This window comes from Podarcis melisellensis, assembly GCF_964234715.1.
Source record: "Podarcis melisellensis genome assembly, chromosome: 4".
NCBI lineage: Eukaryota > Metazoa > Chordata > Lepidosauria > Squamata > Lacertidae > Podarcis > Podarcis melisellensis.
In genome coordinates, this window is record NC_138531.1 from 45,127,784 (window position 1) to 45,152,863 (window position 25,080).

At 41.7% G+C, this 25,080-nt stretch overlaps 1 protein-coding gene across 10 annotated transcripts in view; it reads right to left on the reverse strand.

Moving 5' to 3' along the window:
* DMD (dystrophin) overlaps positions 1-25,080 on the reverse strand; it is a 1,007,479-nt gene that overhangs the window by 567,575 nt on the left and 414,824 nt on the right. For all 10 annotated transcript variants that reach the window (XM_081908923.1, XM_081908930.1, XM_081908919.1 and 7 more), the window contains 5 exons: positions 21,423-21,664; positions 19,400-19,580; positions 5,860-6,005; positions 5,479-5,691; positions 4,678-4,791 (listed from right to left, as the gene is read on the reverse strand). In XM_081908923.1, coding sequence (XP_081765049.1) covers positions 4,678-4,791; positions 5,479-5,691; positions 5,860-6,005; positions 19,400-19,580; positions 21,423-21,664 — 896 coding nt within the window. The remainder of the gene's footprint in view (positions 1-4,677; positions 4,792-5,478; positions 5,692-5,859; positions 6,006-19,399; positions 19,581-21,422; positions 21,665-25,080) is intronic.

The following is a 25,080-nucleotide window of genomic DNA, read 5'->3' on the forward strand; positions in this document are numbered from 1 at the left end:
GATGTTATGTTATCAATAACTTTTTCTGCTAGGAGAAAGTAAAGTGGGTGAAAAGAGAAACAAACCAGAAGCGGAAGTTGGGGGAAGCCCTGGAGGGGAGGGAGGGAGGCATATATAGTAAATGTTAAGAAATTGAGGTGTATGTAATGAATGAAAAAGAAAAATGAATAACTTTTTTTAAAAAATAGATAAGAAATAAGCACAAACAGGGGAGGAGGCTTCAGGTTCCTGGGGCTCCCTTGTCCTCTCCCTTACCTCACACCCTTGTCCATAGCCATTTTAAAATTAAAAAAATATATTAACCAATATAACAACTCACAATTGTCAAAGAAAAACAAGCTTTTGAATTTCATTGGTTGGCTTTTTAACATTTTTTTGTGAACAATATCCGATAGTCACTTACCTGCAAGTAAGACCCATTGAAATCAATAGGGTTTATTTCTGAGTAGGCATGTCATTTGCTGGGACTGTTTACTTTTACAATGGCAAGGGTAACTTCTTTTAGATTTAATCCTTTCACTTGGATTCTCAATGGATGCACATCCACTCTTTTCCCTCTCCAGGATTCAGCTCACAAATGAATTCCAAAGAAAATTTGTGGTATCTGATGTCTGCTTTCCTAAATGCTGTTGTTAAAAACCCGTATCTGGACCTTCTGAGCCTCAATTTTAGTGGAATTTCTCTAAAAATATCCACTTTATGACCAGCAACCACAAGATTATCTTCAAAACTTTTGAAGATTGCATCCTTCATTTTTTTTTATGCTAATGTTAATAAGACATCTCCTGGCTGCTCTTTCCCTTTACTTTTGCGTGTCCAAATTCTATAACAGCTTTCTGAAAGTTCCTCCAGCCAATCTTCCCTTTCTCCCATCCACTCTGAGATTGTCCGTAAAACATATGTTTCCAGATTGGCCTGTGTGTCAGGTTCTGGTAGTCCCCTTAAGCGTAGTGTCCTGTCTCTTTCCCACACTTATCTGCTTATAATTGTCTCAGACCGTGTTGATTTAAATTTTATCTTCAATACACAATGATGAAATCTCTTTAGTGTTGTAAATTATTAAGCCGAAAATGAGGCAAAGACACTATATAGGAGATTGTCATCAGTGGGGAACAGTGCTGAAAATGCGGAGTTTGCAAATAATATAAGGGGGAAATCTTATTTCTTACATTTCACATATGGATAACATTGTTGAAACACACAAAAACATATAGCTTGACATCATGTTATGGATGTAGATGTTCATGAGGCTTCTTCAACATTGACCCTCCAGATGTTTTGAGACAACAATTCCCGTAATCCCTGACCACTGGTCCAGCAAGCTAGGAATCATGGGAGTTGTAGGCCAAAAACATCTGGAGGGCCGAGATTGAGGAAGCCTGAGATAGGTGCTGCATTATTATGGCCAGTGGTCACTGGGGAAAATGGCTTATACAGACTTTTAACAACCCATACATGTCATCTACCCTATTTTTATTTTATTGCAAACTGTATTTTCTACATCATTCAAATGGAAATGGCCATTAGTAATGTCTTTCTTACAGAAGCCTATTACAGGGCCAGGATTATAAGCAGGTGACGTGAAAACCAGCCCCAGTTCTGCAACAGTTGCCTTGTCTGTATAAACAGTCTTTTTTCTATATGAAAAATGATTTGGTGTCCATGGTAATATGTCTTCTACAACCTTTTATCATGTGAATGAAGGTATGGTAGCAACATACTGGCATAATAAAAAGGATTGCCAAGGAATCAAATTTATTTGATTTTCATCTCTCTGACTTATTTCATGTAGATATGTTTCATTTGTCAAGCTGTTTTTCCATTTGTTGCTCATATTTGAGTATTATGTATTTTTGGCTCCTTTTCTTTGTTTTTACACAACTAAGGCACTTTTTCATTGAAGGCTACTCATTATCAACCATCAACATGGCCAACAATTGTACTGCGCAGGCTGTCAAACCAACAGTATAAATAGAACAAACAGTATTATTTTAATTCCCTTAATATGGTACCAATGACATCTCCATTTTAAAGTCTGTATAATTAGAAGAAACTGTGCTGACAGATGAATGGGGAGTTCTGTTTCATACCAGGTATGTTACCTCAGTAAAGACATCATGATCAATTACTGACCATATCAGATAACAGGCTGAATGAGGATTTTTTTGTGGGGGTGTGAGGTGTAATAGAAAGACATCTCCTCAGCCTCTATGAACAGTTTTATCCATAAGCGAAATCTAAAAAAATAAAAATCCTCTTACAGGTTTTTGTACTCCCTGTTCTGCATCTTTTCAGTAATGTACCCAGAAGTTATTACAGTACATTATTTATAGTTTCTAATTAATGTGATACCTCTTGGGCCCAGCCAAACTGGAGAAAAGTTGTGAAACAACTGTTTTGAGGTTTTTTTGGGTTTTTTTAAACATAATTAGGTTTGAGGATTTATTTTGGTAAATACTATTATAATTCTCTCTTTTAAAAAAAGTTTTTATTTCATTACTGATGGCAAGGGCAGCTAATAATTTTAGTGGGGTGATAAACCATTTTAAAAAAGGCTACCTCTCATTTCATCATTGCAGCTAGTAATGACCATCCAATTTTTAGGCCCTCTGTCCCCAGACTAAACATGGAATTTAAAATCTCTATTAACTCTACATTATTCTTACATTTAAGAAACAACAGGTTATTGTAATGGACTCTTGTACATATGAACAGCTCTCTGTGTGGAACCATCCACTACAGGAATTCAAAGCAATCTTTGTTAACTGTACCAACATGCAAGCAAAGATAGCAATTGGATAATTACAACAACTTCACCTTGCTTGTGGGATTGTCAGTTACACTGGGTTCCTTTACATGTCTTTTGATTGACATTTGTCATAAAATATTCTGTTCTGTATGCTAACATGAAGTTTCATGAGACAAATAACTCCTACATAAATTTTTTTCTTGTTCTTCTTACAAAGTTATTGGCACTTTTAACATTTGAAGGAGAATAATGACAGAATTACTAAATGTTTCATACTATTTCCCCTTACCAAAATGATAGCTAGAAAATTTAACAGTTGGTTTACACATTTTGCTATTTCTCATTAGATAGTTATTCCATTATCAATATTATGTACAAAATGAGAACAGCTTCAAAGAAAAATCAAGATGCTAGAGGTCATCATAATAGTAAAACAAATGTTTTATGAGGGTATATTTCTGGTATTTTCATGCTTTGTTGTTTTAATGAAAATCACAGCAGCCCAGGAAGCCAGTCGGTTAAAAAAACACTTTAACTTTCAACTGTTTTATAGATGTCACTTAACTTAAATCCTGCCTGAACTAGAATCATTATATAAAACAACATAATGCAACAGAAGGACAGTTAGAATAAATATTTGGGAAATAGCTCATCTAATTTTAAAAAGGAAGCAGACCTTGTTCTCATACAATGCTAAATCAAATTATGGCTTACTGTAAACAAGTATGCTGGTTCACAGAGAGAAAACTTCCCCTCTTGACGCTCCTATGATATGCAATGGTTTGCCTTAAGTGTTATGTGCAAACTCAGGCTTGTGGTTTCATAGAATCATAGAGTTGGAAGGGACCCAAGGATCATCTAGTCCAACCTTCTGCAATGCAGGAATCTCAGCTAAAGCATCACCCAAGCAAGTCACAAGCGGTAAGCCAAGAATCTTGGCTACAGCTCATGGTTTGTTTGACGTGAAATAAAGCATGAATCAGGTGCAGATGCAACACTGTGCCAAATATTGATACTTTTTAGTCTAGGGAAAAAAGGAACATGGTAAGGCATGAAAAAAGCAGACAGTGATTTTTTTTTTATTTCCTTCTCTCTCATAATGCTAGAGTTTGGGATGAAACAATAAAGCTGAATGTTGGAAGATTCAGTACAGACAAAAGGAAATAGTTCTTCACACAGCAGACAGTTAAACTAAGTTATACGGTACAAGGTGCAGTGATGGCCAGCAATTTAGATGGCTTTAAAAGGCTTTAGACCAGGAGTCAGCAACCTTTTCCAGCCGTGGGCCGGTCCACCGTCCCTCAGAGCATGTGGTGGGCCAGACTATAATTTTTTGGGGAAAATGAATGAATTCCTATGCCCCTATGCCCCTAAATAACTCAGAGATGCATTTTAAATAAAAGCCCACATTCTGCTCATGTAGAAACACCAGGCAGGCCCCGCAAATAACCCAGAGATGCATTTTAAATAAAAGGACACATTCTACTCATGTAAAAACACACTGATTCCCAGACCGTCCACGGGCCGGATTTAGAAGGCGATTGGGCCGCATACGGCTCACGGGCCTTAAGTTGCCTACCCCTGCTTTAGACAAACTGGAGGATAAGGATACCACTATCTACAATGGCTGTGCACTACCCTCAGTATCAAAAGTATCATGTCTCTGGACATCAGTTTTTGGAAAACACAAGAGGAGGGAGTTCTGTTGTACCTATGTCTTGCCTATGGGCTCTCAATAGGCAGCTGGTTGGCCATTGAGAGAACAGGATGCTGCAGGTGTTTAGGAGTATGTTCTGACACCCACACAAACCATCTCCCAAAGCAGAATGACGATAATTGCATTTGTAGGAAGGCTATACATACAGATGATACTTTGCATTTGCTATGATCTACTTCATACATCAAATGTACACAAAGTCATGACTTACTGTACACTGTTCTAGCTGTTTCTCAAGTGCTTCTGAATCACCAAGTGCAGGCCACTCTTCTTTTAGAAAAACATCCACTTCAGCCATCCATTTCTTCAGTGTTTTAGAGTCATTCTGTTTTTGAACAAGTAATGCATTGTATTATATGAAGCATTTGTTAGTGATAAAATACAACTGGACGTGTCTTCATGGCTAAACATCAAGAGTATCTTTGAGATTGCTAATGTATCTGAATTACTTAAAAATGTAAACAAATATTTCATTTGTTTTTCCTAATTTGGTCTAATTACTACCCTTATTGATCATCATACCAGGAAATAGCAGTTCTCCCGGATTTTGTTTCCTAAATCATTTAAAATATATAGCAAAATAATTGTATATATTGAGAGTAGCCATCACTAGTATTTGTGCAGATATGCATAGATTCTTTATAGTCTGTATGTGTTAGATCAGAGGCAGTCATGGGGTGGGGGGAGATGTTCTTTCATCCCATCAAAATATATTTCCTGTTCATTTTCTTCTGATTTTGCATTGCTTTTTAAAAGTGTTTTTCTCCCACCACCATACACACTTTCTGTGTAGTTTCAGAACAACTGGATGTCATACATTTTATGTCAATGGGTCTCCTCTGAGTAGCACTAATATTCAATACAACCCTGCCTATATTCCAAGTCCCATTTCTTGGATTAGGCCCCTATAAGGGAAGATTGCTTTTACTCCATATATGACACTAGGTGAAATGTCACATAGCTGACATCATATGAATAATAAATAAAGGAAGTAAAGAAAATTCCGGCTAACCTGGAACTGTTGTAGCTTCGTGATCAGTTCCTCAAGTTTTTGGCAGTTCTCTGTCAACTGAGTTGATAGCTTCTTCCAACGGCCATGGATCCCTTCAATTTCTGATTGATATTTCTGACTGACCTCCGCAGGAGCTTTTTTAGACATTTCTTCTACAGTTGTGCTTAAATAGTTGAGTCCATTCTGTTGCTCTTGCAGAGAACTTTGCAAAGCCTTTAATAAAAATAATAATAGTGCATTGGCTTATATTAAATTCAGTCTAAGAATAAACCATAATGTCTAACATTATGAAATCTGTCAGTATGCTTATGGTTATTTTTAAATATATAAACAGCAAGTGTTTGTCAATTAAAACAAACTCACCATGTTTTCTGTGCTTACCTTTAGCTCCCTAAGCCTTTGTTCCATGATTTCTAATTCAGTGACTGTAACCTGAGGTATGGAGAGTTTGGCTTCAGACTGATGAATCCACAAGAGAATAGTGTTCATAGTTTCCTTATACTGCATGGGTGGCAAACTATCGAAAGCTGCATTGGAAGGGGAGAAATGTACATTGCTTTATTCCATATAATTCAATTTTGTGCAACTGTAACCATTACACAACAAAAACAAATCAATGTGCCTCTTTTCAGATATGCACAACACAACAAAAGCAGACAAGTTGCAACTGTAGCCCTCCCAAAAAAGAAGCAAAGCAAGGTTCTGCCAGGATTCACCCTCATCTTGCCAATCTCCCTCAGCTATAGTGGTTCTCAGAGTAGCCCAGGCCAAAATCTGGTCAAATACTAAACCTCCCAGCTCCCAGTGTTCTGCACTGTTTATCTGGGCTCAACTGAGGATGCTGGTTCTTACTGGAGTATGCATCAGCTGATGGGGGGGGGGAAATGCTAAAAACAAGGCAAAATTGGAGTGATTCAAGGGTCTTTCTTTACCTTCTGAGTCAAATTGTGTGGGTCAATAACCTAATCCCTGCCAAATCAGATCAGGTCAGCCACAATGCCTTGTGTTGCTCTGTTACTCTGCTGTTTTTGTGATTTTCTACTTTTTCCTACATCTCTGTTTCCAGGAGCTTTTAAAGAAATGATTCTCCCTGCAGAGCACCGAAGAGCTCTGGATTGTTGTTGCTGTTCTTGTTTGTTGTTGTTGAAGTACAGCCGTAGAAGGTTTTTTAAAAATAAAAAAAAAACCTAAATTGTTCTGCTTTAACAACAACAAATCAGATCTCCTCTAAACTCCACATGAAGTTTTCAATACAAACTTACATTGTAAGGCCTGTTGGAGGAAACAAACAAGCACCAGGAAGAAAAGGTCAGTGTAAACTACAAAGTGTACAAGCACTCATTCACTTCTTAACTATTTTAAGATAAGAAAGAGCAAGAGACAAAACCCTGCTACCTCCCCCCCCTCCCAATAAGGGATTGTGAATTAAAATGGATTTCTTTTACTTCCTCACAAAAAGCACCTGGACCTATTTGTCTGCACATTGACAGGCTTAATCCACTGCAGAGGGGCTCCTGTGCCTATAAGTTTTATCCACTTTGGCCCCAAGGGAAAAACTTATAGCCATTTTTATATTGCCATTTATAGCAAGTGGGAAAACATGGAGCTTTATTTTATACAGAACAGCTTGGATCCTGAATTGTAGTTCTAAGTGAAGAGAGCATGGAGCATCTCAGAAACAGTTTGGTCTAAAAAGTGTTTGGTCTGTGTACTTTAAGTACCACTCTCTCTCATATGTTCTCTCCCCTGAAGTGTTTCACTCAATGATTCTTGCTCTGTTCCCCATCCTACTGCCAGCTGAAGTGCACCATATAGCTATGAGCAGCAGGGTCTTTTGATTTGTGACTAACACCTTTAGGAATGCAATTACCAGGGTGCCCATCCGGCCTGAGCACTGGGTGGTTAACATCTGGCTTTATCAGGAGGACTTTGGAATTGGCTCAATATTGGGGTGGTATCCAACCAACTTGTTTCATCAGTGCAAGGATTTCCACTTGCACAATGGAAGATTCCCTTCCTTCCCCTTTCCCCACGCACCCACTTGCACCTGCTGCAAATCTGCTCTGGAGGGTTGCAGGAAAACCCAGAACAGATTTAGGGTGCACAAGGAAGGGGTGGAGTTCCATGGCACAAGTAGAAATCCTTGTGCAAATGGAACAAGTTAGCTGGATACCTCATTAGTTTATGGTCTCTTGCTGCAGGTAATCAACATTTTCTTTTTCCTGCTGTTTTATTCTATTAAGGTTTTGGTATTCTGTTTGAATTGTTTTATGATCAGCTGGAGTGCCATTTATTGCACATTTTAGGATTTCAACACTGTTAGTTATTGTGTTATTAGCTACTATTCTTTTGGAAAATAAAGCAGGGTAAAAATCTATTAAATAAATTGAAGCAAATGAAAAAAATAAATAGTAAATTGCTTCCCAGTGCCTTTTGATTACTTTCCTCATTGACTACTTTGGGGTTTTCAAATAAAGTTCTTGAGAGGATCTTTTCTTTTAAAAAGTCACCCAAAATTGAAGAAGGGCCAGGGCTGGATTCACTTATTCTTGGGTTACTATGATAGGACAACCTACATCTGACGCAGTTTTCCTTTCAAATCAGTTCTTAAAGACACAAAGCCATCTCAAATTTGTGCTTGATGTACCATGAACATTTTGGCCCATACTCTTCTGCCACACTATAAAATAATCACTAGAATAAAAGGTCATTTTCAGGATTTGCAAACTTGAACTTTTTGCCTTATATGAGAAAACAATTTGTGAAAATAACACAGAAAAGGTTATGATTATTATGGTGGAGATTCAAAACATGTTTAAGAATGAGCACATCATACATGCAGTAAAGAAATAGGTAGAAGTCAGCATTTTCATTCTCTCCCATTGCTCCCAATCACATGTCTGTGTTTACATTCCATGCTTAGAAAGTGTGAGAACAGAAGCAAGTCCTATCTCTTCCATTGTTTTGTACTTTTGTACTTTTTCTCTGTCTTGGAGAAGATGTGAGAGGACGCCATGATTGCTTTGTCCTGTATATGTTGCCTAATAAATATAATTTAGATGTCACACCTCATCACCTCAACTTCCAGCTTTACTCTGCTGTTTGAGTGTGCACATATTTTCGGATATGTGTCGCTGCTGCAACATTGCTGCTGTGGAACTGAAGAGTTATGAACGTCCTGGGCTGCGCTCCACAAGGAAGACACCAGGAGAGATTTGTCTCACTTTGTGGGCTGTGCAGTGCCCACCCCCCAGGGCTTCCGACAGCATAATGTAATCAGCATGTTGCCTCAGATTATAACATGAAAAAGTTTAATTTTAGAATCAACAGGCTGGCCCAAGAATATTTCTCATATTCTCACATCTCATGTTATTTAGAATTGGAGTCTGTTTTAAAAACTATTACTGAAAGTGCCAATATCCTTTTTATGGTTCATGTTATTGTATTCAGAGTATCTATAAAAGCAATCTTCTCTTTGGGACATCTGTTAAATGTTTAGATTAGAACATTAACATAGCATTTTATTAAACTGCCCCCATTAGAATGGCATTGCAGATGCCTTAAAATAGGTTAACATCTGTGGAGGCACCAGCAACTCACTAGGGTATAAAATAAAGATCCATTCAAGCCAACTGGAATGTTGCCATTGATTTCAATAGGATGTGGCTTGCATGAGAGTGAAGCAGACACTTTCTGCTTTCAACGGTAGTTCTAATTGTAGCTGTAGAACTCAAAGTGAGGAACACAAGTTGGAAATAATCCATTTTCTGACATTTGGTCATACAATATTAACTGTAAAAGCATACTACAGATCTGGAATGCCAATCTGTAACTGTATATAACAGCTTCACAAAGTTAATTCAGAAGACTTGCCTTTTCTCTGCTTAGCCTTGAGAGGCATAGCTATAGAAGACCCTATTCTCTTAGAAGTATTCCCAATTAACACCTAAAATCTGATCGATTTTGCATTATCCTGGATCCTTATAAACAGTTTTCAGTCAGTCCTGACCCTTCTGCTATTCTGTTTCCTATGCCCAGGGCTTGCCAGCCATAGAGGCAAATTGAGCAATTGCCTGGATTCAGAAGCAGTTACTGGGTAGAGTGAAGCCTCCAAGACTAGCTTTTCAGAGATGTGTCACTAGTGCTGACCAGGAGGGAGAGGGGCAAGACAACAAGGACATTGGTGCAGTGCGAGTGTAGCAAAGGAGCCGATTTGGCGCTCCTGAAAGTGCATCCACACCACCACACTGACCTCCCTGCTGCCTTGCCTGTTGTCCTTCTTGGCAAATGGCTAAAACCCCTCTGCTGGGAAGATAGTGTCGCAGATCAACCCCATGGGATGAGCTGCTTACGCAGGGTCTGTCAGCTTTCCAGGGGTGCCTGCCTAGGTTATGTAAATATGTTGGACAGAGAAATAGAAATATTTGTGTGCACTTTTAGAAAACCACCGAACAGCTGCAGGTGTGAATGAATTTGGGTCCTCCAGATGCTGCTGAACTACCTGTCATCCCTGGCCATTGGCCATGCTTGCTGGGGCTGATGGGAGTACAACAATATCCGAAGGGCCAAAGGCTCCCCACACTTGTTCTAGGGGGTGCAGTCCAGAGACAGTTGCAAAGGACCAGAAATAAATAAGGGGGGAAACATTAAACATAAACCTGTCACAACCTGGTCACTTGATGTGTTACTGCTATGCTGTTTAATGTGCTTCATTCACCTATGACAACATAATGTATCGGTGCAGGATAGTGCATGCCTGTAAATAGGAATTTCATGAGACTGAGAGCGAAGCCACTTGCATAAGCTTTGATACCTTAGATAAACATCAAGCACTTGTGGGTAAGACTAAGGTGAGCAGAGGAGTTGTAATAAAAGCTATGGTGGTCTTGACTTGGAATCAGCTGCTGCATGCCTCATTCTCCAGATGTTTACTATGGGGCAGGACAAGACAAGGGAAAGCCAGATCCAGGTCCTGGTGTAGCATCTTTTTCTCACCAGAATACTTAGCAATAAATTGATGCTCATGCATCATTTTTGCTGAGAAGAAAACATCAGATTTATATTCTTCAAAATGGAAGTTATGTGTGAAGCATCTCTATCCTGCCACTCGGATCTTGGGACTTGTATTCACAGTTCCCACCGGGAAAATATATTCCACCAAGGCCTGAAATTACCTGCCTATGCCACCTTCCTCTGCTCCAGGCATTCAGCCATGAGGAGTGCCTAATTTGCAAGTGCCTTGTGAACACTTGAGCCTTTGTGAACATTTGATTGGAACTCTTAAATAGATTCAGGACAGATAACAGGATATTCACACTTCACTACCCAGAAGAGGCTTTTCCATCTTCTTCAAGTCTCCCTCTTTCAACTTTCGGATTCCTATTCACAAGTAACTTCTTCACCAAAATCTTTTCTGAACCACTGTAGCTTCCTCGTTTCTGCAGCATATGCCACCTATGACTTCTCTGTCAGGCCATTTTACTGTCCTTTATTTCACCCTGTCCTCTTCCTCACTTTTGCCTTGTACATCTTACTGCACACCTACTGTACAAGCCAATACACCTACTGTATTAAAATCAATTTAAATATACTTTTTTTACCCAGAGAAACCTTTGTAACTGTAGTTGAATAAAAGAGCTATGGCTCTCCAACACAGTAAAGAGATAAAGAATTTCTTTCAGAAAACCAAGTGTTTGGTTGCTGTAAACAGATTTTGCATATGTAATGTACTTATAGGCCTGTAGATTCTAACTTCTCAGAACAGGCTCTTTGTCACTTCTGTGGTCCTACATAGCACCTAATGTGACTTCATATTAATGTGTGGTAATGGCAGTAACAAAGGCAGTGCAAATTTCCTGATGTTTCATAGGCATGGGAAACACACACACACACACTTTTCTATCTATTCCCCACAATTTTAACAACATATTGCAGAATTTGAAAACCAACACAATGACAAAACATAATATATGCCCAGCTACTAGTTTAATAAGTTTATCTGATGTACTACTATGGTAGAAGAAGTTGAATAAAGAGCATTCACTGAGGTTATTCACTGGAGTTTTTCTTCTAAATTATTTATATGAAAACAAACATCACTTGCTTTATTATAGTGTACTGGATGATTGCTGAAAAGCTTTTCATGGATAGTAGTTTGCATATGTTACTGGAAAAAATATAGAGCAGGGATAGAAAAGAAGATATTATCTAATAAATTTCACAATTGGTTTCTCCTTTTAAAGAGAAAATAATTAATCAAGAAAATGAGATTGTATTTGTGTTGCAAAATATAAGCCACTTTCATCTGTATCCGACAATGCAGCCTAGGAAATATTATCTAAAAAAGTGATAAATTCAGCAAAAAAGAATCATGTTGCAACAGAATAATTCAAAAGAGCATTCAGTATTTTTAACAAAAACTATTGCTGCAAAGTATAATGCTTCAAACTGCTTGAGGCCTAAAGTATAAATTGCACTGCTAGCAATAATGTGACACAATATTTTTAATTTTCCTACACAATGTTTGTACAAAATATCCTTACCACAGCATTCTGTGTTATGTTATATATGAGCCATTATTAAGAAGCAGAATACTATTAAAATGTATACAAAGGATCAGATTCAGAGCTGCTCTTCCGTGAAAAATGTTTCCTATTTGCAAAACGGAGGGTGAGATCCAATGGAGGATCTCACTGGAGAAAGGAGGCAATTTCTGACTTCCATTCTCTCTGCAGCTCCCACCCACATGCCACCTCAGCTCCTCCACACCTCCAGAACAGTTTGGGGAGATACAGTGAGCTACAATGGAAGGAGGAATCAGTGAAAAATCATGCTCCCCCTTATTCTCCAATGGAAGTGTTCCATGAGCAGAGTGTCCTACTCACAAGAACTTTAATGCAAACCAAAAATGTTTAAAATAGGTATGTTCTTCAAACTTCTGAAAACAAAAAAAATGAAAGAAAGTAAAATATTAACATTTTTGTTACATGCTTTATATGCTCTTTTTGACTGATACAGGGTTTTCTAGAAGTAGAGTTCATGGCTACATACGAAGCACAACTGATAGAAAAATTATGTCTTCTCAGCAAACCAGTCCCAAATACTAGTTTCAGCTTCTCAGTACATTTTCACAGACAAAAAAAAAGGTTAAATTAACTGTTCAATAACTAGCATGAAAACGACGGGGTGAGGGGAAAAATCTACTTGATTATATTCTAACATGGAGCCTTCATAATTCTCAAATTTTCTAAATCATACTTAGGAAATAAGTCATGATAATTACCCTGTGCAGTTGTCCAATGAAAATGGTTACTGTGATGGGACGATGAGCTGCTTGTGCGTAAAATGCAAGTCCCTCAGAGTTTGATCAGGCTTTCAAACCTCTGCCTGTGACGGAGACCCTCCAGCATGGCTGCGTCAATCACTAGTAGAATCCGAAAGTGGCTGCTTTCGGAAACGTTTCCAACATAAAAGCTCCTTAACGGAAACACGTCGTCTGGCCTCTCGGCGTGACAGTTTCCGTCGAGGTGTGGGTGTCCCTATAGGAGGTCCTGAGACCTCCCCACTGGTTTCGCTTGAAGCGTCTCTGAGCCATCCCTCCGACTCACTTTCCCTTGGAGTTCTTGCTCGCCCTCTACTGGTTCCCTCTTCCGCTGCTACTGCTCTCTCACCCTCAGTGAGCCTTTGCGCCTCCGGCGCTTTAGATGTCAGTTCCCTGACATCCACCTCCCCTCCAGGGCCCCCTTCACCCCCTCCCGTCTCCTCTCCTACTGGCGGTGAGGAGGTAAAACCCTTGAAAGAACCTCCCTCATCTTCCGACGTCGCGAACACTTCCTTCCACTTGTTGCTGTTCCTACTCTCTAGGTACTCTTCGTCATCAGAGTCCACTCCCTCTTCCAACTCCGACTCCGCGAACCCTTCCATTTCCTCTTCCTCATCGGTGGTGCCGAAATACTCCCTCCTAAACCTTGCTATCGGCTGAGGTTTCCTCGGGAACCTTTGATGGAACGTTTCTGTTAAAACCTCGTCATTGACTTCCTGCGCACTTACCCAGGTGTTTTCTGACTCCGGTTCCCCTTCCCACGCCACTAAATACTCCACCTGATTTCCCTTCCACCTGGAATCGAGGATTTCCGCTACATGGTTGCGGCGTTCCCTCTCTTCCAAGGCTGGTCCCCTGACGTGCTCCCCTTCACCTCCTCCCCTGTATGGTGACAGTAACGACCTGTGGAACACTGGGTGCAATTTCATGTGATTGGGTAATCGGAGTTTGAAAGCTACCGGGTTGACCTGCTGAATCACCTCAAAGGGTCCCAATCTTCTGGGCCTCAGTTTCTTACAACCCCCTTTGAACGGCAACCCTTGGGTTGACAACCACACTTGATCCCCCACCCTTATGGTTTCACCTTCCCTTCTGTTCTTGTCTGCCTGCTTCTTATATTGTGCCTTAGCCCTTTCTAAGTTGAGCTGGAGCTGCTGATGGATGGCTTCCATCTCTTCTACAAAATGTTCAGCCGCTGGGACGCTCCATCTCTCCCCTCCTTCCCCTGGAAATGCCCTGGGGTGACACCCGTAATTAGCCAAAAAGGGACTCATCCCTGTGGACACATTCTCCGCATTATTGTAGGCAAATTCTGCCAACGCCAACTTTTCGACCCAATCGTTCTCTCTGTCATTGACATAACACCTAAGATATTGTTGAAGAATGCCATTTGCCCTTTCCGCCTGCCCGTTGGTTTCAGGGTGCCGGGCAGTTGAAAAATTGACTTCCACGTGTAACAAGCTCATGAGCTTCCTCCAGAACCTGGAAGTAAATTGTTTGCCTCGATCTGAGATCACCCTCGAGGGAGCCCCGTGCAACCTAAAGATATGTTCCACAAACAACTTCGCCGTTTCTTCCGCTGTGACTGCATGTGAGCATGCTACAAAGTGGCACATCTTAGTTAACAGGTCTACTACTACCATGATGGCTGTTTTCCCCTTGGACCTTGGCAGATCCGTCATAAAATCTATTGATATCGCTTCCCAAGGCCGTTCTGGTGTGGGTAAAGGTTCTAATAACCCTGCCGGCGCCCTTCTTTCCCCTTTGGCTCGCTGACATTGGTCACACCCTCTTACATACTCCCTTACATCTTCCCTCACCTTAGGCCACCAAAATTCCCTGGTAACCAACCACATGGTCTTGTGTTGCCCAAAATGTCCCGCCGTGGGGCTATCATGCAACTGCTTGAGTACTCTCCCCCTCAATTCACCTTCGGGTATATACAGTGCCCCTTTGTAATACAATGCCCCATTTCTTTCCTCAAAACCTCCGGGGCTCTCGCCCTCCCCCCTGAGACCTCTGAGCTTATCCTGAGCATATTCATCATTTTCCGTTTCCTCCACCAGTTCTCGTTGCCCCACCATCGCCGCCCCACACACCCAGCGGTCCTCCGGGATGACATGTCTCTCTTCGATCACCCCCTCCCCTTCCCAATATTCTGGTTTGCGTGAGAGCGCGTCCGCCCTGACGTTTTCTGGGCCTGGCACATAACAAATCTCAAAGTTAAATTTGGAGAATTCCTGTGCCCATCTCACTTGTCGTTGGTTGAGCACTCGAGCTGTTCTCCAATACTCTAAATTTTTGTGGTCGGTGCACACTTGCACCTTGTGTTGTGCCCCAATTAATAAATGTCTCCACCTCCGGAATGCTTCGTGAATGGCAAGTAGTTCCCTGTCATACACCGTGTAATTCCTCTCGGACTTATTCAGCTTCCGCGAGAAGAAGGCACACGGTCTCCACTCCGACGCACTCCTCCCCGGTTGAAGAAGGACCGCCCCTACCGCCCGGTCGGATGCATCTGTTTCCACTCTCATGGGTTTTCGTAAATCCACATGCAGAAGTTGTTCTTCCGAGGCGAAAGCCCTTTTCAGTTCTTCAAAGGCTCGATCCGCCTCTGCCGTCCAAACAAATTTCTTCTTGCTGCTGAGACAGTCGGTGATGGGCGCCGTCAAGTGGGCAAAGTTCTTGATGAACTTCCGATAAAAGTTCCCAAATCCCAAGAATCTTTGCACGTCCTTCTTGGTCTTCGGTGTCTTCCATTCCAGTACCGCTTGGACCTTGCCTGGATCCATGGCCAATCCCTTGTCTGACAAGCGGTACCCCAGGAATTCCACCTCCTTGGTATGAAACTGGCACTTCTCCAGTTTCACCCACAGCTGGTTGGCTTGCAGCCTGCCCAACACTTCTCGAACGTCCCTCACATGCTGTTCCTCATTTTCCGAATACACCAACACGTCGTCTAAAAAGGCCACACAATTCTTGTAGAGCAAAGGTCCCAGAACGTGGTTTATAAAAGCTTGAAAACACGCGGAGCCCCCTTGTAGACCGAAGGGCATAACGAGGTATTCAAAGGCTCCCAACGGGGTAAACATGGTGGTCTTCCATTCATCTCCCTTCCTTATGCGTATCAGATTGTACGCCCCCCGCAGGTCCAGTTTTGTAAAAATCTTTTCCTTCCTTACTCTGGTCAAAATGTCATCAATTCGGGGCATAGGGAAAGCCAGGGGCTCCGACACTGCATTGAGGGCCCTGAAGTCACACACCAGTCTCGGTTTGTCTGTGTTCTTTTTGTCCACAAAGAACACTGGGCTGCCCCCCACCGCTCGGGACTCTCTGATGAAACCTCGCTTCAAGTTTTTGTCAATGAACTCCCTCAGCTCCTGCATCTCCCTGTCTGACATGGCGTACAGCTTGCCTACTGGGAGTTGGCCCCCTGGGAGTAGGTTGATTTGACAGTCAAAGGGTCTATGCGGTGGCAGTTTGTCTGCTTCCCTTTCGCTGAATACGTTGCTCAGATCTGCGTATTGCGGGGGCACCTTCCCTTTGTCCATGACTTCCATCCCCGCTAGGGTGACTCTGTCTCCTCCCGAAACCTTCCCCTCCTTGCAGTGTTCTAGGCAATGCGCTGACCCAAAGGAGACCACCCTCTGATGCCAGCCCACTAGCGGATCGTGTAGCGCCAGCCAGCTCATCCCCAAAATGATGGGCGCTCCTCCCAGGATGGCCACATTAAACGCTATCTGTTCGGTGTGCCTTGCCACTCTCATTATCATCGGGACAGTCTGTTGGCTAACTTCTCCCCCCAACAGCTCTCTGCCGTCAATCGTAGTCACCTGCAAGGGGTTACTTAAAGGGATAGTCTGTATCTGGTGCTCAGCTGCAAACTCCTTACTCATGAAATTACAGGAGCTGCCTGAATCCAAAAGCGCCTTGACCTTTAGTGGGTGTCCGTTTGGCAGTTCTAGTAACACCTCTATCACTAAAGCGGGTCTGGGGGGTTCTGGCATGGGCACTTTCATTGCTCTTTGGCCTGGCTGCTGTGCCCCAACGGTGGCAGCCAGGCGTTGGCTTTTACTTGCTCCTTGCCTTCCTCTTCCTTTCCCCCAACAGCTCCTGCCATCCCTTGCCATTCCTTTCTTTGTGGGCAAACTCTGGCAAAGTGCCCTGGCTGTTGGCAGAGATAACATCTCTTGGCGCTCTTTCCCTCCTTTTTCCGCCCTTCACTGGGATTTGAAACTGCGCGCGCCCGCGCTGTTCCAACTTCCATCGGCTCTGCCGGCGGGAAAGGTGGCTCTGGAATGTCTGGAATGCGGAACTCCCTCCAACGGTCTCCTTTCCCTTCCCGCTTTTCCATAGCCCTCGCCTCCTGGCGCGCTCCTATGGCCAGCGCAGATTTGGTTAACTGGTCCATAGACTCCGCCCTGGGGCCCCGGGAAAGCTCATCTTTGACGGTTGAAGAAAGCCCCTCTTCGAAAAGCATTTGGATGGGCTCCGCCGATAGGTCCCACCCCAATTTGTGAATCAACATGGTAAATTCAGTCCAGTACTCACGGACAGATCTGCTTCCTTGCTGGCAAGCCATTAACTGCCTTCGCACCACCCCCTGCTCAATATCGCTGGAAAACATCAGGTCCATGGCACGAAAAAACTTCCTCGTGTCCTTTAAGATCTCATTATTCGCTGCCATCAGGGGTCTAACCCAATCTTTCGCCCCGGATTCGAGATGGCCAATCACATACGCCACTCGCGATTCCTCATCGGGGAAGTCATCAAACTGCAAGTTTAGAGCGTATTGCATCTCTGTTCTAAAGGCATGATAGTTCCTGGGATCCCCCCCGAATTTCTGCACCAATCCTGGCACCTTTCTGGCGAGCGGGGTGGTTTTCTCCTTTCCCTTTTCTGCATCCTGAGCCCTCCTCTCCTCAAGCCTCGCCGTTTGCAGCGCCAACTGGATCTCCAACGCCCTGTACCTTTCTTCCAGGCTTGGACCTCCTCCAGCTGCTCCTGCTTCCCCGGTTCCGGCTGGATTGCTCATGATGCTTCTCCCTGCACAAGCTGGCTTTCGGTGGCACTTTCGGATTGCTGTGATGGGACGATGAGCTGCTTGTGCGTAAAATGCAAGTCCCTCAGAGTTTGATCAGGCTTTCAAACCTCTGCCTGTGACGGAGCCCCTCCAGCATGGCTGCGTCAATCACTAGTAGAATCCGAAAGTGGCTGCTTTCGGAAACGTTTCCAACATAAAAGCTCCTTAACGGAAACACGTCGTCTGGCCTCTCGGCGTGACAGTTTCCGTCGAGGTGTGGGTGTCCCTATAGGAGGTCCTGAGACCTCCCCACTGGTTTCGCTTGAAGCGTCTCTGAGCCATCCCTCCGACTCACTTTCCCTTGGAGTTCTTGCTCGCCCTCTACTGGTTCCCTCTTCCGCTGCTACTGCTCTCTCACCCTCAGTGAGCCTTTGCGCCTCCGGCGCTTTAGATGTCAGTTCCCTGACAGTTACTAACTTTTAGAACGCTAATCTGATGCAAAAACAGGGCACAAGGTATGTCAGTGAAATAGTCACCAACCTATATGTTTTAGGATTGCCAGTAGATGCCAGTTTGAAACCTCATTTTGGTGTCGAGATTATAGCCTTCATTTAAATTTTGGAAACAGGAAATGAGAAAAATTGACTGCTATAGCTTCAGAATTATGAAGGAAAATTTTCCACACCTTTTCAGAATAATGCACTTCCTTTTCTGATGGCAAAAAATGATTGTTTTAAATGTGCAATATAAGCTACATTGCCTATTAGTAAGCATAGCTTTATTGTTTGAAACATGCAGTTCCTAGCATCTGAGTTTCCTCAGGCATGGATCAGTCAGTACATCTGCAACAGCCACTAGAAGGAGCTAGTATTATGTAAAAGTTTAAAAGTATGATTTTTCTTTCAAGACAGAACATGAGATACACTTCAAACCACACAGAAAGGCAACACTTTGGTTTTCTTCCTAACCATATAAATAAAGCAAAATGTTGTACTCAACAATTGAAAAACAGTATTTCAAAAGTACAAGCATTTAGTGAAACTTTATAAAGCTATCACAAGAATTCAGACTAACCACAAACTTAGTCCCAACATATATCAACATCTGCAAAAGTCTCATCCTTTCTCCTGCTTGCTAACACTTTCCCTTACATACAGGAACCAGCTTTGTTTCTCTAAATTAGCTACACTATTAATAAAACTCTTTTGCATATTCCACAGAACACTGTAGGTAAATGCGCAGAATGTATTGTAATTTACACTACAAACAAGATTTAAAGAATAATAATGCTGATTCAAGGGGGCATCACATTCTGTAACCAATAAAGTTGTGGCCTAAATTTGCCCATTAACATTAACCTTAAATTCTGCGTCTTTGTGTCTTTATTCTCCTGGGGGTGGCTTGGGGGCCTTGACATACAAGTGAAAATCCTTGTGCTGATGGGATGTGTACTATTTTGGATAGAACCCATTTTCACACACACACACACACACACACACACACATGTCAAATTAAATGTCTGCTTTGTTTCACAGATTTTTGGGAGGCAATGAGGTATAAATAACAGTAACACTTACTTCTTTGTAGATGCTTTTCTCTAGCTCTCACATCATCATAAACTTGATTGAAGTGGTTGGTAAAAGCAACAAGATCTGCTTCTAGAAACATTGGACCTTGTTGTTTCTCTTTTAATGCTTTGCTTTGAACCTTTAGTTTTTCTATCTGAGGCTGAAGGGTTGATAAGTGGATGACTTCATCCTGTATAATAATATATAAATATATTTTAAAAATAAGAATGCATTAATTTATTTTATTTCAATAAGTTATATACCACTTCACATCTGTATATGGTGTTGTACAGTAAGAAAAAGATGCGATAAAAATAAAACCACTTAAAACTACCCATAAAATCAGAAAACTTACTTAAAATGCCTGATGAAGTCTATATTTCTCTCATTCAAAAACATTTTTGTCATTGGAAGCTCAGATGGCATCAATGGCTAGGCGTGTTTTTTACCAGCTACAACTGGTATGCCAACTACAGCCATTCTTGGACAAAGATAGCCAAGACTTGTTTATTGCAATGTTCTCTGGGCAGGCAGAGTAGTTTAGTAGTCAAACCCTCTTCTCAGGGAACTCTGGAATTGTAGCTCTGTGATGGGAATAGGGGTCTCCTAACTATTTTCCAATGGGACATGGGTAGCGCTGTGGATTAAACCACTCAGCCTAGGACTTGCCAATCAGAAGGTTGGCGGTTCGAATCCCTGCGACGGGGTGAGTTCCCGTTGTTCGGTCCCTGCTCCTGCCAATCTAGCAGTTCGAATGCACATCAAAGTGCAAGTAGATAAATAGGTACCGCTCCGACGGGAACATAAACGGCGTTTCCGTGTGCTGCTCTGGTTCGCCAGAAGCGGCTTAGTCATGCTGGCCACATGACCCGGAAGCTGTACACCAGGCCAGCTCCCTCGGCCAATTAAGTGAGATAAGTGCCGCAACCCCAGAGTCAGTCATGACTGGACCTAATGGTCAGGGGTTCCTTTACCTTTACCTAACTATTTTCCAAACCCTTAATAAACCACAGTTCCCAGGATTTTTTCTTGGGGGGGGGGGGAACCACGACTGCTTCAAGTGGTACAGTACTGTTTTAAATGTATAGTGCAAATGGGCAGATAGTCTAATCACCACACCACAAAGTTTTGTACTAATTATCAAATGAGATCTAAGAGCCACCTACAATCCACCCATAGACATTGAAGATAGAATTGTAATATTTACCTAGTGTAGACAATTTCCATTTGCATAAAACATATCACTTTCCCTTTCCCTGTATTTTCAATCCCTTATGCATCATTCAAGAGTCTCCACAGTGTCCATTGTGAGATGCTCTAGGTATCTGTCAAAGCCACCTTGATCTCCTTTAGCAGGAAAATGGTAGGCGTGCCTCTGTTTGCCATAGCTTCTCATTCATAACATGCTTATTACTTCTCACTCCTTCCCCTTCCCCATTTAACTTGCATTCCCAGCAGAAGAGCAAGAAAGGCAGATATTAAAATGCAATATGGAACTGAAATTTTGCATCGGCTTTTGTGTGCCGTGGTTGGAGGTCATGCACGACATTTGCTGCTGCCCTTCACTATTGCTGAATGGTCATTACTAAGGGAAGTATGAAAAAAGAGAATTGTGGAATAGTCTATATGGGGCAGATCTCATGGGATCACACTGTACATACATGAGGCCAGCATAAGACATGTAGGAGTGTGGTGCTCATGTGAAAGTTTGTGTACAATTTGACGCTCTAATTTTCATGATGGAAGCATGAAAATGGGGAAATCCATATAGAACATTTGCGTGGAGCACCACCTGTTCAAATAAAATACATTGCACCACTATGCCAACACAGCCCAGTGACAAGCTGAAAATGCCAATATGTGAGCAGGCCCTGTTTCTTGATCCTCTTATAGGACTGCCAATATAGCTGAACAGTAAAATACAAATTTCCTTTTTCCCACTCTGCAGAAAAAACCTGATTGTTAGACCTAAAGGAGATGCAGCAATATGTATGCAGCACAATACTGCAAAGACCAGGACAGAATTCCTAACCTTGCACTTATCTAGCTGTGTTTTCACTGCACCAGGATCTGCCGTTGGTGTGGGTTGTGCTTTCAGCCAGTTTTCAGCAGTAATTACTGTCTGCTCCAATTGCTGCAGCTGGGAGTAGAAGGCAATGATGTTATTTTGGTACTCCAGCCATGCTAGTCTTTCACTCAGCAACTGACAGAACTCAATCCAGCGATTGTTCAATTGCTCTGAGGCTTGTTTGATGTTGTCAGCATTAAGCCCCTCTAGAAAGGAAGGAAGGAAAGATTTGGGGGAGGGGGGGAGAGAGAGAAGTTTAAAACGTTTATTTTTAGGTCACAGTGGATAAAAAAAGAAGAAATTTAACAACCCTATTTCTCTATCAGAAATCTCATAAAACCGACAAATGATTTATCATCAAAGAAATGATCCTGAACATACAGATGTTGTGCGTTAGTGGAGAGAGGATTTTAATGCCCCTGTAAAAGTCTAGGAAAGTATTATTGCTAAGATGAACTGCACTGCAAAAATGAAGCATTAGGATAAGATAATGTAGAACTAATGAAATCAATTGTGTGAAATGGGAAGTTACACAGAAAAAGAAGACAAATGTTTCCACCAGGCAGCAAATGTAAACTAGTACAGTATGTATTCAAACATGTACTAGGAACAGGGTGAATATTGCCAAAGCCCTACATATACTACATAGAAAAACATTATTATGACTATTTTGGAAGTTCAATACACCAAGTAATTGCCCCAGATAACAGAGGTACAATTTGCTAATTTACATCCTCACAGATTACAAATCAAAAGGGTCAGAGAAAGGACAGCAAGCAGGAAACACAGAGTACAAAGAGCCCACAGAGCAAACGCCAGACCATCCCAAATCACAGGATGCCAACAAGGAAGAGAATGATGAACAGCATTTGCAAGAGCAAATGTTAACACAATATAATATCAAAGGCAGTGATGTTGGGGAAATCCTAGAACTGTATATCTGGAAGTCTTTGATTACTGCATTGTATATAAAACATTTTTTTATACCCTAATCATTATTTTGCTACATTCTCAGTAAAATAGAATATCCAGAAACTGTCCAGTTGGGAACACACCAATGGGTAGTAAAGGTTGCCATGATCCCCTCTTCCTCATTATCCACATAAAATGTCATATCCTGGTTCCCTTATCATATCCCAAAAGAGGGGAAGGTGGGGCTCGTCAACCTGGGAAGGTAGCCTATCTAGGTTAAGGTTACTGTACCAGATTTATTTCAATGAATCCCGGGACACTTTTCAACTTCAATGGATTTTGTATGGGGACTGATTTGGAAATCTGGGGACTGTCCCTGGGAAATGGGGGCATCTGGTAACCTTAATCTAGGTCAAGAAGAACTCTGATCCTAAACCTAAACTGGGATTCTGTGAAAGCGAAATGAAATGCTGCAGCAGTCCTTCTGGCGGCCATGCAGGCAAAGGGGAGGGGAGCCAGCATTACATAAGGCTGAAGTTTTGCTCATGCTCTTGATTGCTAATGCAGGTATCACTAAGCTGTACAAAAAGAGCCTGGCTGGATCAGGCCAATGGCCCATCTAATCCAGCAGCCTGGCTTAAGCCTTCTGTCTCCCTAAGGGCAAATTAAGGATACAATCCTTAATTGAATTCAATGAGATTTAGGCTTCACCTGAAAATCAAGTAAGATATTTATAAAAAAAATAATCCAAGGTGTAGGGCCCTCTGATTTCCACTGGGACTGTAGCATGCAGAGAATGGAGGTTTAAACCTTACCATCCCAAACATGACCGCTAATGGAAATCATGTCCTGGTGCTGCAGTTTACAATATGGGAGAGGGGGATGCTTCCATTGGCACCCGAGTATTTCTTTTCTTTTACTAATGGCAATTTTTATCAGGATCTCAGATGACAAAGGATCAAACTCCTCTGCTTGTACACTATAGTCTTGAGGGAAATTGGGAAACCCTTAACTAGGATTTTTAAATTATTATTTTTAAAAAACCTAATATGGCTGCAAGCCAAGTATTTTGCATAACATATAATTAAGACCATACTTTTTGAATAGACGTGCATAGGATTGCTCTGCAAGGATGAGTGTAATAACTTTAAATATCGGGTGTGTGTGTGCAAATTTAAGCTGATTTAATTGAGTATAATGGTTTAATTTCATGGTTTATTGCAAGTTATATTACATAACAGAGTTGCTTTGCACTAACCACTAGTCCTTCCTGAATACATAATTTTGGGGGGGAAACGTTGCCACCATTGTTAAGCAGGTACATAACTCTTTCCATCAACATCAGGCATGATGAATAATACAATACCAATTCTGTGGTAATATATTATAATTTCAAGGTTAATGGCTCATAAATCGTTTCACATTTTATATTCAGAACAACCCCTGATATCGGCAGTGAATAAATACATTGTCCCCAAAGGACATAGAGATCAGTACCTGAAGTGCCTTCATTAATTTTATTACCTTGTGTACTGTGCATATCAAATTGTGTTAAAATAATTTTAATTGTTCAGCACCTTATATACAAAGTCTTCTGAAATGCCACTTAATGTGAAGTATACTTTGTCAAATGCGTTCTTCATTAGCCATAGTTTCAATGTAGAGCAATAAGTTTTAGCTCTCAACTTCCAAGGATACTTGGAATGAATATACCAGATTTCATCCTCATTATGTGTCATATCATTACAAATTCACTTTGTACTCATTTTGATGCCTCCTAACATAATATATTCAGGGAGCATCTATTTCAGTACAACAAGAACTTTGTTGTAATCTGTCATAACAACCAATCATCCATTCATATTTCTACAAAATGCTACACTGGTATCAGGATGGAAGGTACTTCAACAATACTCACACATAAAGTCTTGTTGATGTTTTAAATGAGAAAACTTTCAACTGTAAAGGCTTCCTAGACAGCTGGCATAACAGAGAAGGAGCTATAGCACAAGATCACAATGTGTGTTTTATATGCAGAAGGCTCTGGGTTCAATCCCCAGCATCTCAATTTAGCTCTATCAGATAGCAGGTGATGTGAAAGAGCCACTGGTGGTCAGAGAAGACAACATTGGGCTACACAGTACAAGGCAGCTTCGTATGCTGCTAAGCCAATCAATTATTTTATCTTAACAGCAGGACACTTAGCAGAAGCTAAGGCAACAATTGGTGCTTGGTCCTCAGCATTACCGCACATGCACTACTCAGAGCTAACCCTACCATTGGGCAGACTGAGGCAACTATCCCAGGCAGAAGATATTGAGGGATAGGATGACAGTGAGGGCAGCCCACTTAGGATCCCTACTGAGTCCACTGGCCACACCCAGAAATAGGAAGGTCACGTAGAAAAATGATGGGGGACATTTCCCCAATTTTCTCTCTCTGTGTGTGGTGTGTGTGTGTGCCGGGCCATCATATCTCTATAACTATACCGCTCTATGGTAGGGCACAGCTGTGCTACACAGCATATCCCAGGCCCTCTAAATGTGCAATGAAAGATGCTATCTTGCCAGTTTGTTTCTGTATGTAGAAGAGTAAAAGACCTAGAAATCTACTCCAAGATATAACAGTTAGATCTGTACTCTTTGCACTCTGTTATTTAGTGCATAAGAACAGCCTAGGTATTTAATAAATTAGATTTTCTTTTTTTAAA